Raw genomic sequence first — 12,500 nt, 5'->3', positions numbered from 1 at the left:
AGGGAGAGACATGTAGAGGGGGGAAGGGGAGGGAAGGAGGGAGAGACATGTAGAGGGGGGAAGGGGGAGAGGGAGAGAAAGGGAGTCATTTCAACCTTGTATCTATCTAGCTATCAATTGATCTATTTACCTGTCTATCTATCTATCTACATGTATTTCGCTTCTTTTAACATCTGCAACCATATCTGTCCAGCTTTATTCTTAGTTCCTTCGCCTCTGAGACACGACACAAACGCAGTGCCCAGCTAGCGGCTTGCACCCCCTCCCCCGCCGTCTGCCCCTGAGCGCGAGAAGCCTCCCCCCCCCCCGACGCCCCCGCCGAGCCGTGCCCCCGACGCACTCACCGAGGTCTGCACGTGGAACATCCCCATCAGCCGCTGCAGCGTGGGCTTGTCCCTGACGTGCGTGGTGAGCTCATAGGGCGAAATGTACACGAAGTGGGCGGCCTCTCCCGGCCCGACGCAGGGCAGCGAGGGCGCGCTGTCCAGGGCCGGGAAGGTCTCCTCCCCCTGCAGGAGCGCCGCAGGCATGGCCTCGCGCCTCACGGCCGCCGACGCCTTCTTCATCACCGAGTTGGTGAGGCAGAAGGCGGAGGCACTGATGAGCTTCGAGTCCTTGAACGTTCGGGAGAACTTGGGCGACACCTGCACGCCCGGCTCGTCCTCGATGTCGATGATGTTGTTGCAGCTTCTGTGCTTGACGGAGTTCTTGCGGGCGAGGCACTCGGGCCCGCCGTCGCCCGCTCGCAGGCTCTTGAACTCCATCTGCGGCGGCGACTCGGGGGACGCGAACTCCACGGCGAGCACGGGCATGTTCAGAGGCTCGTTCTCCTTCAGTTTGGCCAAGTTGTCGTGCGAGGCCGACCTTTCGGGTGGAAGAACCTGGAGGTCGTCCTTGAAGGTTTTCGTCACGTCGTAGGACCGCGTGCGCTTGTGCTGGGCCTTGCGCTGGAAGTTCGCCGGGGACGACTTGGTCTGGGCGAGCTTGGGCTTCGTCATTTCTTCCTTGGAATCCCCCGCAGGAGGCCTCTCGCTCTGGGAGCCTGCTTCGAGGGCTGGTAAGTCATCCTCGCTGTCTGCACTCTGGCCATTCACAGTCTCTTGCCCGGAAAACTTCGTCCAGAAGGGAACTGAAATCGACCTCTCCAGCACACGCTTGCCGAGCTTCCTCGCGCTCTTCGCGGGGCTCCTGGCGGCCGCCTGCGACCCCTGCTGGGCTTCCCTCTCAGAGGCAGCGTCTTCGGTGTCGGAATGCTTCACTTCACTTCTTTTGCATTCGTCTTTGTTCATGATGTGGAAGGTTTTGTTCAGGTAGCTACTTTTTGGAATCGCTCCTGCCGTTACGTTCTTGCCTGGATTATGTTCTCTTGAAGGAAAGTTTGGGGTCTTTTCGGGATCACTTTGAATGGAAGCCTGGCCGAGGCCTTCTTGGACCCTCTCCGCTTCCTCGCCCTTCCTCATGGCGCCTATCCTCTTGATTCTCGAGGAAGGGCCTCCCGGACTGTTTGTATACACGACATTCCACTCGTCACTGTTTCTTCCCTTGCTGTTCTTAGCGGTCTTTGTGCTGACCTTGTCTGAGTCGCCTTTCTTGGCGCTGCTGTCCGTCCCGAAGCCAAATGTTGACAGGAACTTACTTCTCTTCGGCGGAGGTGTGCTTGCCTTCATGCAGTCGCTCAGAGCGCCATTGCTTTGAGCCATGGCGCTCGCCTGCACTGCCAAGGGACGGGAGAACTCTGCCAGGTGAGGCGAGGAATTGCGGACTGCAGCAGGTGGCCAATGCTGATTCGAGTTTCGTCCAGGCAGGCGCGGCGAGGCTTTGCTAACCTCCTGACGGGGGATCTGGGGAAGCCTTCGCGGCGACGTGCGGCCACCTGATGCTGCTGGCTGTGCAGGGGAGGCGCCGCCAGGACTCCTCTTCCCGTCTGCCGATGATGCTGACTTGCTGACTGTGAACGTGTGGGACCTCTGGCGAACGGCGCCCGATGGATCTTCATGCTTGGAAGGCAATTTCTTGCTGGAAGACAGCTTGTCCTTATCCGTCTGTGACTTGGTGGCAGTGTTACTAGAGAAAAACTGGGGCCACATATTGTAAAAAGATCCACTCGACGAGCGGCTATGTGTCTGGCTCTGGTCCTGCTGTGGGATCCCTGACGACACTCGTCCATTGTGCAGAGTCTGCGCGACTGATGCGTCAGAGTTGTGAGACGTACTTGGTCTGTGTTCCTGCAGCCGTCTGTTCTGTGGCAAAGGAGGGCTTTTGGGTTTACTCAGTCTTGGAGAAGGACTTGGCTTCTCCCCTCTCGCCTGCGTAACAACCGGCCCGTTGCCCGTGTCCTTGACCACAAAACTGCGCACAAGATCCCTCACCGAGATCCTATCCTTCTCCGCAACAGCACGGCGATCTGGGGGCGCGAAAGCCCCTTCCAGCCCATCCTCGCCTCCGTCGGCGCCCATGCTGAAGGTGCGCTGACAGGAGCCCCTCTTATCGGAGGTCTTCTCAGCGCCTCCTTCGACGATGCTCTCCAAACTCTCCCTGAAAGCCACGTCGACGTCAGAGATCTTCCTTTCGCCGGCTGGGAGGGCGTGGCCCTTGAAGGACTTACCATACTTTCTCTTTGTGGAGACCGTTTTGGAGAATCGCGACAGGAAGGACATCCCTCCGCCCTCCTTCGGCCTCATCGCCTCCGCCACCGCCTTGGAGATCGGCGACTCGATATCAAAGTCCGAAAAGATCGCGTCCCGAGGGAGGGACTCCATGGAGAGCGAGCTCCTCCTCCGCTCGGGCGGGGACGGCCGCCACTCGCAGCCATTGCCGATTCCTGACTCCTGTTGAGGCTGGCCGCCCACGTGAGGCCCCGACGCAGCCCAGAACACGTCGTCGGACACTGGAGAGCAAAGATCCTGGGTGTCACTCGAGGCTTCACTATAGCTCGGGCTCCACATCAGACTGAGCCTCCTCCTTTCGTCCGCATTCGCCTCCCCTCTCCCATCCGCCACGGCTGTCGGAACCTCTGGGAGGACTCGGTCTCTGTCGGTCGTGAGTCTGCCCCTCGTCCTCTGAACGTCTCGCTCCCGCTGCTTGTACTGCGCCCGCAGGGCAGAAATGACCTTCAGGTCCCCGCCATGGTGGTCCCGCGTGCGGATCCGCCGGTTGAAGGACCTCACGAAAGTCGGATTATTCTTATTCAGGTTTGAGGAGTCGTCATCGCTGGCGGAAAAATCGCTCCGACTCTCCGCTTCCTCCTGCGTCCACGACTCCCCCGAGCCGTCCGCAGCTCCGGCGGTGGAGGCGAGCGAGTCGAGCGAGTGCGAGGCCGGAGGTTTAATCCCGAGCGCGCCGTCGCTCGTTAATGCGATCGCGCGCTGCGGAGTCGAAAGGAAGCACTCCGACCACGTCCCCGAACATCCCGACGCCAGCGACGACTGGCTGCTGGACGACACAAGATCGTGCTCCACCTCCCCCGCCGGCGGAGCGTCTGTGTGGCTGTCCCCGGGCTCCATCCTGAATCGCCCGTTGGTCAGCGCCGCGTCTCGAACCGCCGCCCTGTCCAGCGCGACAATGTCCACTTTTGTTTCAACCCTAAAAGGAGTCAGAGACTGAAAGTTGGTGCTGATCAGCGAGTACCAAGAACTGCCGAGGTTCCTCCGCGGCTGCCCTGACATCGCAGCCGTGGCTCTGTCATCACACTCCCCGAGGGCGTCTCGGCGAGCACCAGCAGGGCACAGAGAGCGCACCACAGGCCGGCCGCGACGAGGCTCGATCCGCCTGTGGCGCGTTGTAAGAAAAGCTTCCGAAGAGCTCTCTGGGGTCTTCCCTTTTCACCAGTTCAGCTCGCCGTCACAAACAGCCGCCTCTTCGCCGAATGCCCTCCTTCCCTGGCGCCGCGCCCCTCGAGCGACCGCAGAAAAGGACGATCATGAACTCGCCAATGGGCCGAAGGGGCGACAGTTGCCGTTCAGTTCGCAGTTCGTTTGTGCACAACAGTTACGACGAGTGAAATGAACGCCGGGTTTCATCACTTCTGCCATCTCACACAAGCACTAGTTTGTTTCTCTATTAATCATCTTTATTACACCAAAAATGACACAAATAATATAATTGCGAAAATTTATAGCTGATATGTCTGTGTGTGTGTACGAGTTCGAATATTCTGAATATTTATTACTCCCACATTTCTTGGCACAGACACACACACACACACACATTAAGACCTCCCCTCAAAATTGACCTTTTATATCTATTCCATTAAAAAAGGGAAAACCCCAAACCCCTGGAGGAATTCAAACCATTATTACAATAAAAAATACAAATAAATAATAAATAAAGAATAGACGATAACGACCATGATTGTGAAGAAGAAGCAAGTGATAATTAACGAGAAAGACGACATAAGAGAAAGCGCGCAATACCCGACCGGCACTCGGTATCCGAACGGTATCCGATGCCCGCCCAGTATCAGATACCCAATATCCATCCAGTACCAAATACCCACACTCAGTAACCAATTTCCTCCCATTACCCGGTACCCACCCACTAGGCCTACCCTCCCTACCTAGTGCCTGATACCCACCCAGTAAGCATACCTGGCACCCTCCCTACCCAGCGCCTGATACCCACCCAGTAAGCATACCTGGCACCCTCCCTACCTAGTGCCTGATACCCACCCAGTAAGCATACCTGGCACCCTCCCTACCCAGCGCCTGATACCCACCCAGTAAGCATACCTGGCACCCTCCCTACCCAGCGCCTGATACCCACCCAGTAAGCATACCTGGCACCCTCCCTACCCAGCGCCTGATACCCACCCAGTAAGCATACCTGGCACCCTCCCTACCCAGCGCCTGATACCCACCCAGTAAGCATACCTGGCACCCTCCCTACCCAGCGCCTGATACCCACCCAGTAAGCATACCTGGCACCCTCCCTACCCAGCGCCTGATACCCACCCAGTAAGCATACCTGGCACCCTCCCTACCCAGCGCCTGATACCCACCCAGTAAGCATACCTCTGGCACTCTCCCTATGTCTGATGCCCCACCCAGAACCTAATACCCGTCCAGATCCACATTCATTTACTACCCGATACCCGTCACGATACCCGATACCCATTGCAATACCCGATTCCCTGTCGCTATCCGATACCCACCCTTTTCCCGGTATCCACACGAGAATTCCGTCAGCAAAGGAGAGGAGAATCCTTTATCTACAGACCTGATAGCAACAACAACAACAATAATAATGAAAAGGAATAAACACAATAATAATAATAATAATAATAATAATAATAATAATAATAACAATAATGAGAATGACTAAAATCACCGCAACAACACTAAAAAACAATAACAAAATCGCACAAAAGCATAGCCTTAATTAACGCATACCTCCACGCACGCAAAAATATAATAATAATAATAATAATAATAATAATAATAATAATAATAATAATAATAACAATAAATAAATATAAATATAAATAAGTCAACTGCAAAGGATCGAATAAAAAATAAAAAAAAGAAAATACTTCACATTCCAGGTAAACAACAACAACAACAACAAAACCGCCACGGATTTCCTAAAACATAAACAAACAAACAAGCAAAAAGCGAGAATTTGCAGGAGACAACTATAGCGACAGACACACGATTCGTCGCAACAAAATCGATGACCTTAATAAACGCAAAATATATATCGCAATGCAAATAAATGAAAGAGGGAGGGGAGAGGAGGGGAGGAAAGAGACAGGAGGGAGAAGAGAGAACCAAATCGTGGGAGAGAGACAAAATCGCTAATAAAAAAATCGATAAAGCGAGTATTTAGATAAAATCGATAAAAAAATTCGATAAAGCAAGTATTTAGACAAAATCGCTAATAAAAAATCGATAAAGCGAGTGTTTAGACAAAATCGATAATAAAAATTCGATAAAGCAAGTATTTAGACAAAATCGCTAATAAAAAATCGATAAAGCGAGTGTTTAGACAAAATCGATAATAAAAATTCGATAAAGCAAGTATTTAGACAAAATCGCCAATAAAAAAATCGATAAACCGAGTATTTAGACAAAATCGACAACAATAAAATCGATAAAGCGAGTATCTAAACAAAATCATTAATAATAAAAAATCAATAAAGCGAGTATTTAGATAAGACAAAATCGACAATAAAAATCCGATAAAGCGAGTATTCAGATAAACTCGATAAAGCGGGTATTTAGATAAAATCGACAATAAAAATCCGATAAAGCGAGTATTCAGATAAACTCGATAAAGCGGGTATTTAGATAAAATCGACAATAAAAATCCGATAAAGCGAGTATTTAAAAGCCAAACACACCAACGACAGCCCATTGGCACCGCGCGTCACCACAGACAACATGGCACTGGCAATCGGATCCGGAAACGAACGTCCCTGGCTCCCTTATTTTCCCTAACCTCCCCCTCTCCCCCCTCCCCCCCCTCCTCCAATGCCCCCATGCCCCTTACCCTAACCCAATCCCTACCCTTGGTCAGCCTCCTTCCTATCTTCCCTCCCTCCCTCCCTCCCTCTCTGCTTCCTTCCCTCCCTGTCCCTCTCTCCCTCTTCCCTCCGCTTCCTAACTCCCCCCTCTCTCTCCCTCCCCTCTCCACCCTTGATCTCCCTCTCTTCGCTTCCCTCCCTCCCTCCCTCCTCCCCCCATCCCTCCTAACACTATACCCTCCTCCCTACACTACAACCTCCCTCCTTCCCCCTTCCCTCCCTACACTAACCCCCTACCCCTCCCTCCCTCCCCTCTACACCCCTTCAAAAAAAAAAAAAAAAAAAAAAAAAAAAAAAAAAAAAAAAAAAATAATTCCTTTTTTCTCTCCTCTTTGTTTTGTTTTCCTCTTTTATTTACTATTTGCTAATTTCCGCATCTCGGTCCGTGGCGTCCTTTTGTGCTGGCCTCCCGCGGGATCTCGCTAATACTCCCCTGACACGGTCCTTCCCTTGGATCGCTCTCTCTCTCTCTCTCTCTCTCTCTTCTTTCCCTTTTCTTTTTTTTCTCTCTTTTCTTTCTCTTTCTCTTTTTTTTCTCTCTCTCTTTTCTTTCCCTTTCTCTTTTTTCTCTCTCTCTTTTCTTTCCCTTTCTCTTTTTTTTCTATCTCTCTTTTCTTTCCCTTTCTCTTCTCTCTCTCTTTCATTCTCTCTCTATTTTCTTCTTTCATCTCCTCCTCTTTTTCTTCTTTTTTTTTCTTTTCCTTCCTCGTCTTCCTTCTCCCCCTCTTCTTCTCGTGATTTTTTTCTCTTCCTACGCTCTTCCTTTCCGTTATTTGTCTTCTCCCTTCTCTTCTTCTATGTCTCTTCCCTCATCTCTTCTTCTTCTTCCTCTTTCCCCACCTTTTCTCCTCCTCCTTCTTCTTCTTCTCCTACATTTAATTCTTATCCTCCTCCTCCCCCCTCCTACTACTCCTCCTCCCCCCCCCTCCCTCTCTCCCCCTCCTCCCCTTCCCTCTCCCCTCCACCTCCCTCCTCTCCTCCCCTTCCCCTTTCGCCTCCTCCCCCTCCCCCTCTCCTCCCCTTCCCCCTTTCGCCTCCTCCCCCTCCCCCTCCACCTTCTCTCCTCCTCCCCTTCCCCTTCCCCTCCTCCTCTCCTCCCCTTCCCCTTTCGCCTCCACCTCCCTTCCTCCTCCTCTCCTCCCCTTCCCCTTTCGCCTCCTCCCCCTCCCCCTCTCCTCCCCTTCCCCTTTCGCCTCCTCCCCCTCCCCCCTCCACCTTCTCTCCTCCTCCCCTTCCCCTTCCCCTCCTCCTCTCCTCCCCTTCCCCTTTCGCCTCCTCCCCCTCCCTCTCTCCTCCCCTTCCCCTTTTCGCCTCCTCCCCCTCCCCCCTCCACCTTCTCTCCTCCTCCCCTTCTCCTCCCCTTCCCCCTCTCCTCCCCTTCCCCCTCTCCTCCCCTTCCCCCTCTCCTCCCCTTCCCCCTCTCCTCCCCCTCCCCCTCTCCTCCCCTTCCCCCCTCCCCCCTCCCCCTCCCCCTCCACCTTCTCTCCTCCTCCCCTTCCCCTTCCCCCTCCTCCTCTCCTCCCCTTCCCCTTTTCGCCTCCTCCCCCTCCCCCCCTCCCCCCTTCACTTCCTCTCCGATGATGCAACAGGCACCGGTCGATTGGCATTGATTTTCCTAATTGTTCCCTTATTACCATTTTCATTACTATTATTACTCTCTCTTACTATCATTACTATTACTTTCCCCACTACTACTACTCTCTATCACTGTTGTTGTTATTGTGTTATTGCTGTTATCATCATCATTACAACCATCTTTATCATCATCATAATCATCGTCATTATCGCCATTATAGTTTTATCATCGCTATCATCATTACTATTACTACTATAACTTATCAATATTACTATCATTTTTACTATCTGGACTTCATTATCATTACTATTGTCGTCGCTATTTATTACTCGCAGTCCCCGAATTTCATGAAAGGTAGATAGAAAATGGAGGAAGAGGAAGAGGAAAAAGAGGAGGATTAGAGAGAGAGAGAGAGAGAGAGAGAGAGAGAGAGAGAGAGAGAGAGAGAGAGAGAGAGAGAGAGAGAGAGAGAGAGAGAGAGAGAGAGAGAGAGAAAAAGAGAGAAAGAGAGAGAGCGAGAGAGAGAGAGAGAGACAGACAGAGACAGACAGAGTCAGACAGAGATAGATAGATAGATAGAGAGAGAGAGAGAAAAGGTGAAGAAAGGGTTCGAGGAGGGGACGAGGGGAGAGGAAGAAGAGGGAGGAGAAGAGAGGGAAGAAAAATGGGGCGTGGGGAAGGCATCCAGGAGGCGGGGAAGAAGGAGAGGAAAAAGAGGAAGAGAAGGCCAAAGGGGAAAAGTGGTATGTAAAGAGAGGGGAAAGGGGGAGAGCAGGGAAAGGAAGAGAGAGTGAACACCCAAGGGGTGTGAGAGGAGAGCTGAAGGAGGCCCGAGGGGAGAGGAGGAGAGGGCCAGAGGGGAGAGGAGAGACCCCAGAGGAGAGAGAGGAGGAAGGGGGCGAGGGGAGAGGAGGAGAGAGCCAGAGGGGGAGGGGAGTCTCTAAAAGAGAGAGAGGAGGAAGGGGCCCGAGAGCAGAGGGGAGAGAGGAAGGGGGCGAGGGGAAGAGGAAGAGAGGAAGGGGCCCGAGAGCAGAGGGGAGAGAGGAGGGGGGCGAGGGGAAGAGGAAGAGAGGAAGGGGCCCGAGAGCAGAGGGGAGGGAGGAAGGCGGAAGAGGAGGAGGACACCCGAGGGCAGAGGGGAGGGGGGGGGGGAGAGGGGAGGAACGGGGCCCCAGGGGAAACATTTCCGAGCATATTTGGCTTCCATTAACAAGGGCTTTGGCCGCTGTGACTCGACCGAAAGAGTTCGCTCGGCAAAGAAACATTTATTTTTTTTCCCTGCGCCGCCATTGTCTCTCTGTCTCTCGTCATTATATTAGAGAGAAAAGAGTGGTGAGGTGACAGTGTGTGCGGAGGGCGGGGGAGGGGGAGGAGGGGAGGGGAAGGAGGGGGGAGAAGGGGAGGGGGTTAGGGAGTAGGAGGAAGAGGAGGAGGAAGTGGATGGGGAAGAGGAGAGGAGGAGGAGGGAGCGTGGAGGAATTGGAGGAGGGGGATGGAGGGATGGAGGATGGGGGGGAGGAGTAGGAGGAGGAGGATGGGCAAGAGGAGAGGGAGGAGGAGAGGAATTGGAGGAGGGGGATAGAGGGATGGAGGATGGCGGGAAGCAGGGGTAGGAAGAGGAGGAGGACGACGAGAGGAAGACGAGGGAGGAAGGGGAAAAGGGAGGAGGGGGATGGGGAGGGGAAGGAGGATTAGGAGGAGAGGAAGAGGATGAAGAGGGAATGAGAAGGAGGAGGAAGAGAAAGAAAATGAGGTGGTGGTGAGGAGAAGGGAAAGAAGAAGGAGGAGGAGGATACGGAAGAAGGTAACAGGAAGAAGAGTCAAAGGGGAGGAGAAAAGAGGGGAGGGAAAAAGAGATAAGAATAGAATAAGGAAGAAGTGGGGCGAGGAAGATGAATAGACAGAAAAGGCTTAACGATGATAAACAGAAAGGAAGAAGCGAATGTAAAAGAATCAAAGAAAGAAGAAGACATAAAAGAAACAAGTAAAACGGAGGGACGAAGAGACAAAGACGACGAGGAAAAAGGAGGAGAAAGGAGGAAAGAGAAGAAGAAAGAGGAGGAGGAGGAAGAGAAGAAGAAGATGAAGAAGAAGAAGAGGAGAAGAGGAAGAAGAAAGAGAAGAGCAAGAAGAAGAGGAAGAACAAGAACAAGAAAGAAGAGGAAGAACAAGAACAAGAATAAGAAAGAAGAACAGGAAAGACGCAGAAGAAGAAAGAACAAGAAAGACGAAGAACAAGAAAACAACAAGAAAGGCGAAGAAGAACAACCAGAAAGACGAAGAAGAATAACAACAAGAAAGAAGAATAAGAATAAGCGCAGAAGAGGAGAGGAGAGAGAGAGAGAGTAACCGGAAGGGGCCAGGGCGAGGGGGGGAGGGGGGGACCGCGGCCGAAACAGGTGTTCGTCGAGGCCGCCTCCACGCGTGCCGGGACCGGGGGCGAGGAAGAGGAAGAAGGAGGAGGAGGAGAGGAAGAGGAAGAAGAAGAGGAAGAGGAAGGAGGAGGAGGAGGAGGAGGAAGAGGAAGAACAAGAACAGTCCCGGCGGCGAGGAAGGAAGAGGAAGGAGGAGGAGGAGGAGAGGAAGAACAAGAACAAGAACAAAAAAGAAGAGGAAGAACAAGAACAAGAAAGACGAAGAAGAGGGAGAACAAGAGAGACGAAGAAGATGGAAAACAAGAACAAGAACAAGAAAGAAGAGGAAGAACAAGAGAGACGAAGAAGAGGGAGAACAAGAGAGACGAAGATGGAAAACAAGAACAAGAACAAGAAAGAAGAGGAAGAACAAGAGAGACGAAGAAGAGGGAGAACAAGAACAAGAACAAGAAAGAATAAGAAGAGGGAGATCAAGAAAGAAGAGGAAGAACAAGAAAGACGAAGAAGTGGAAGAACAAAAACAAGACGAGGACGGAGCATCCCTTGGTGACGGCGAAGTGGAAAGAAAATGAATAAATGGATAACAATAGACAAGTAGATAAATGAGAGAGAGAGAGAGATGGGGGCGGGGAGTGAGTAGAGAGGGAGAGGGAGAGGGAGGGAGAGAGATGTAGAGAAAGAAGAAAATTGAGAGACAGAGAGAGAGAAGAAGAAACCCGAGAGAATAGAATAATAAAAAAAAACAGAGAGAGAAAACAAGAAAGAAAAGAAAAAACTCCCAAATGTTAAAAACTATCAGAATAACACAAGAAATTATAAAAAAATACATCACAAAAAACATTATAAGATAATAATAAATCCCATAAATACACTAGCACTGATGACGTGGAATTAACGACAATAACATTAATAACATTTCAAACAAACGGTAATTAAGTCGAACGTAATCACAAAGATCGTGAATCAATATCATTAATAATAGTAACGCTAATATAAAATGAACAAAGGAATAATAACGATAACAATAATGATAATGATAATGGTAATAATGATGATAATAACGATAATATTAATAATAATAATAAAAACAACAATAATGATGACAATGATGACAATAACGATAATGATAATATCAATAATAATAATAACAACAATAATAATGATGACAATGATGACAATAACGATAATGATAATATTAATAACAATAATAATAAAGACAAAAACAATAACAATCATCATCATAATAAAAATAATAACAATCAACACCATCATCACAATAACAGCAATAACAACAACGAGAAAAAACAAAATTCGATTCTTTCCTAAGCCTGAAAACTCTTTTTAGTTTCCCCTTGAAGTTACTTCCCCTGAGATAGCACAGTCTCCCCTCAGGACATCAACAAACCCAGTCTCTTTACCTATATTCCTACGCTTGAACGTATAAGGTCACATGAAGGAAGCCTCATCCTATTTAAGGTTATGTGAAGCCTCATCCTTTTTAAGGTCGCATCATCCTATTTAATCATGATCATTTAATTTTAATATTTATTTAATATTTAATCATTTAATTCATCTATTTAATTCATCATCTATTTGATCATTTAACCTATCATCGCTAATCCTATTTAAGGTTATGTGAAGGAAGCTCATCCTATTTAAGGTTATGTGAAGGAAGCTCATCCTATTTAAGGTCGCGTGAAGGAAGCTCATCCTATTTAAGGTTATGTGAAGGAAGCTCATCCTATTTAAGGTTATGTGAAGGAAGCTCATCCTATTTAAGGTTATGTGAAGGAAGCTCATCCTATTTAAGGTCGCGTGAAGGAAGCTCATCCTATTTAAGGTCGCGTGAAGGAAGCTCATCCTATTTAAGGTCGCGTGAAGGAAGCTCATCCTATTTAAGGTTATGTGAAGGAAGCTCATCCTATTTAAGGTTGTGTGAAGGAAGCTCATCCTATTTAAGGTTGTGTGAAGGAAGCTCATCCTATTTAAGGTTATGTGAAGCCTCATCCTATTTAAGGTTATGTGAAGG

At 50.1% G+C, this 12,500-nt stretch overlaps 1 protein-coding gene across 6 annotated transcripts in view; it reads right to left on the bottom strand.

Annotated features, from left to right (window-relative positions):
- Nucleotides 1-12,500, bottom strand: part of LOC113802627 (pleckstrin homology domain-containing family G member 5) — a 711,360-nt gene that overhangs the window by 19,730 nt on the left and 679,130 nt on the right. For 2 of the 6 annotated variants that reach the window (XM_070141983.1, XM_070141984.1), the window contains exon 2: nucleotides 345-4,067. The exons of the other annotated variants lie outside the window; for them this stretch is intronic. In XM_070141983.1, coding sequence (XP_069998084.1) covers nucleotides 345-3,665 — 3,321 coding nt within the window. In that variant the 5' untranslated portion in view covers nucleotides 3,666-4,067. The remainder of the gene's footprint in view (nucleotides 1-344; nucleotides 4,068-12,500) is intronic. 6 annotated transcript variants of the gene reach the window in all.

This window comes from Penaeus vannamei, chromosome 28, assembly GCF_042767895.1.
Source record: "Penaeus vannamei isolate JL-2024 chromosome 28, ASM4276789v1, whole genome shotgun sequence".
Lineage (NCBI taxonomy): Eukaryota > Metazoa > Arthropoda > Malacostraca > Decapoda > Penaeidae > Penaeus > Penaeus vannamei.
The sequence above is the reverse complement of the archived record's forward strand: the minus strand, read 5'-3'. Positions and strand labels throughout refer to the sequence as shown.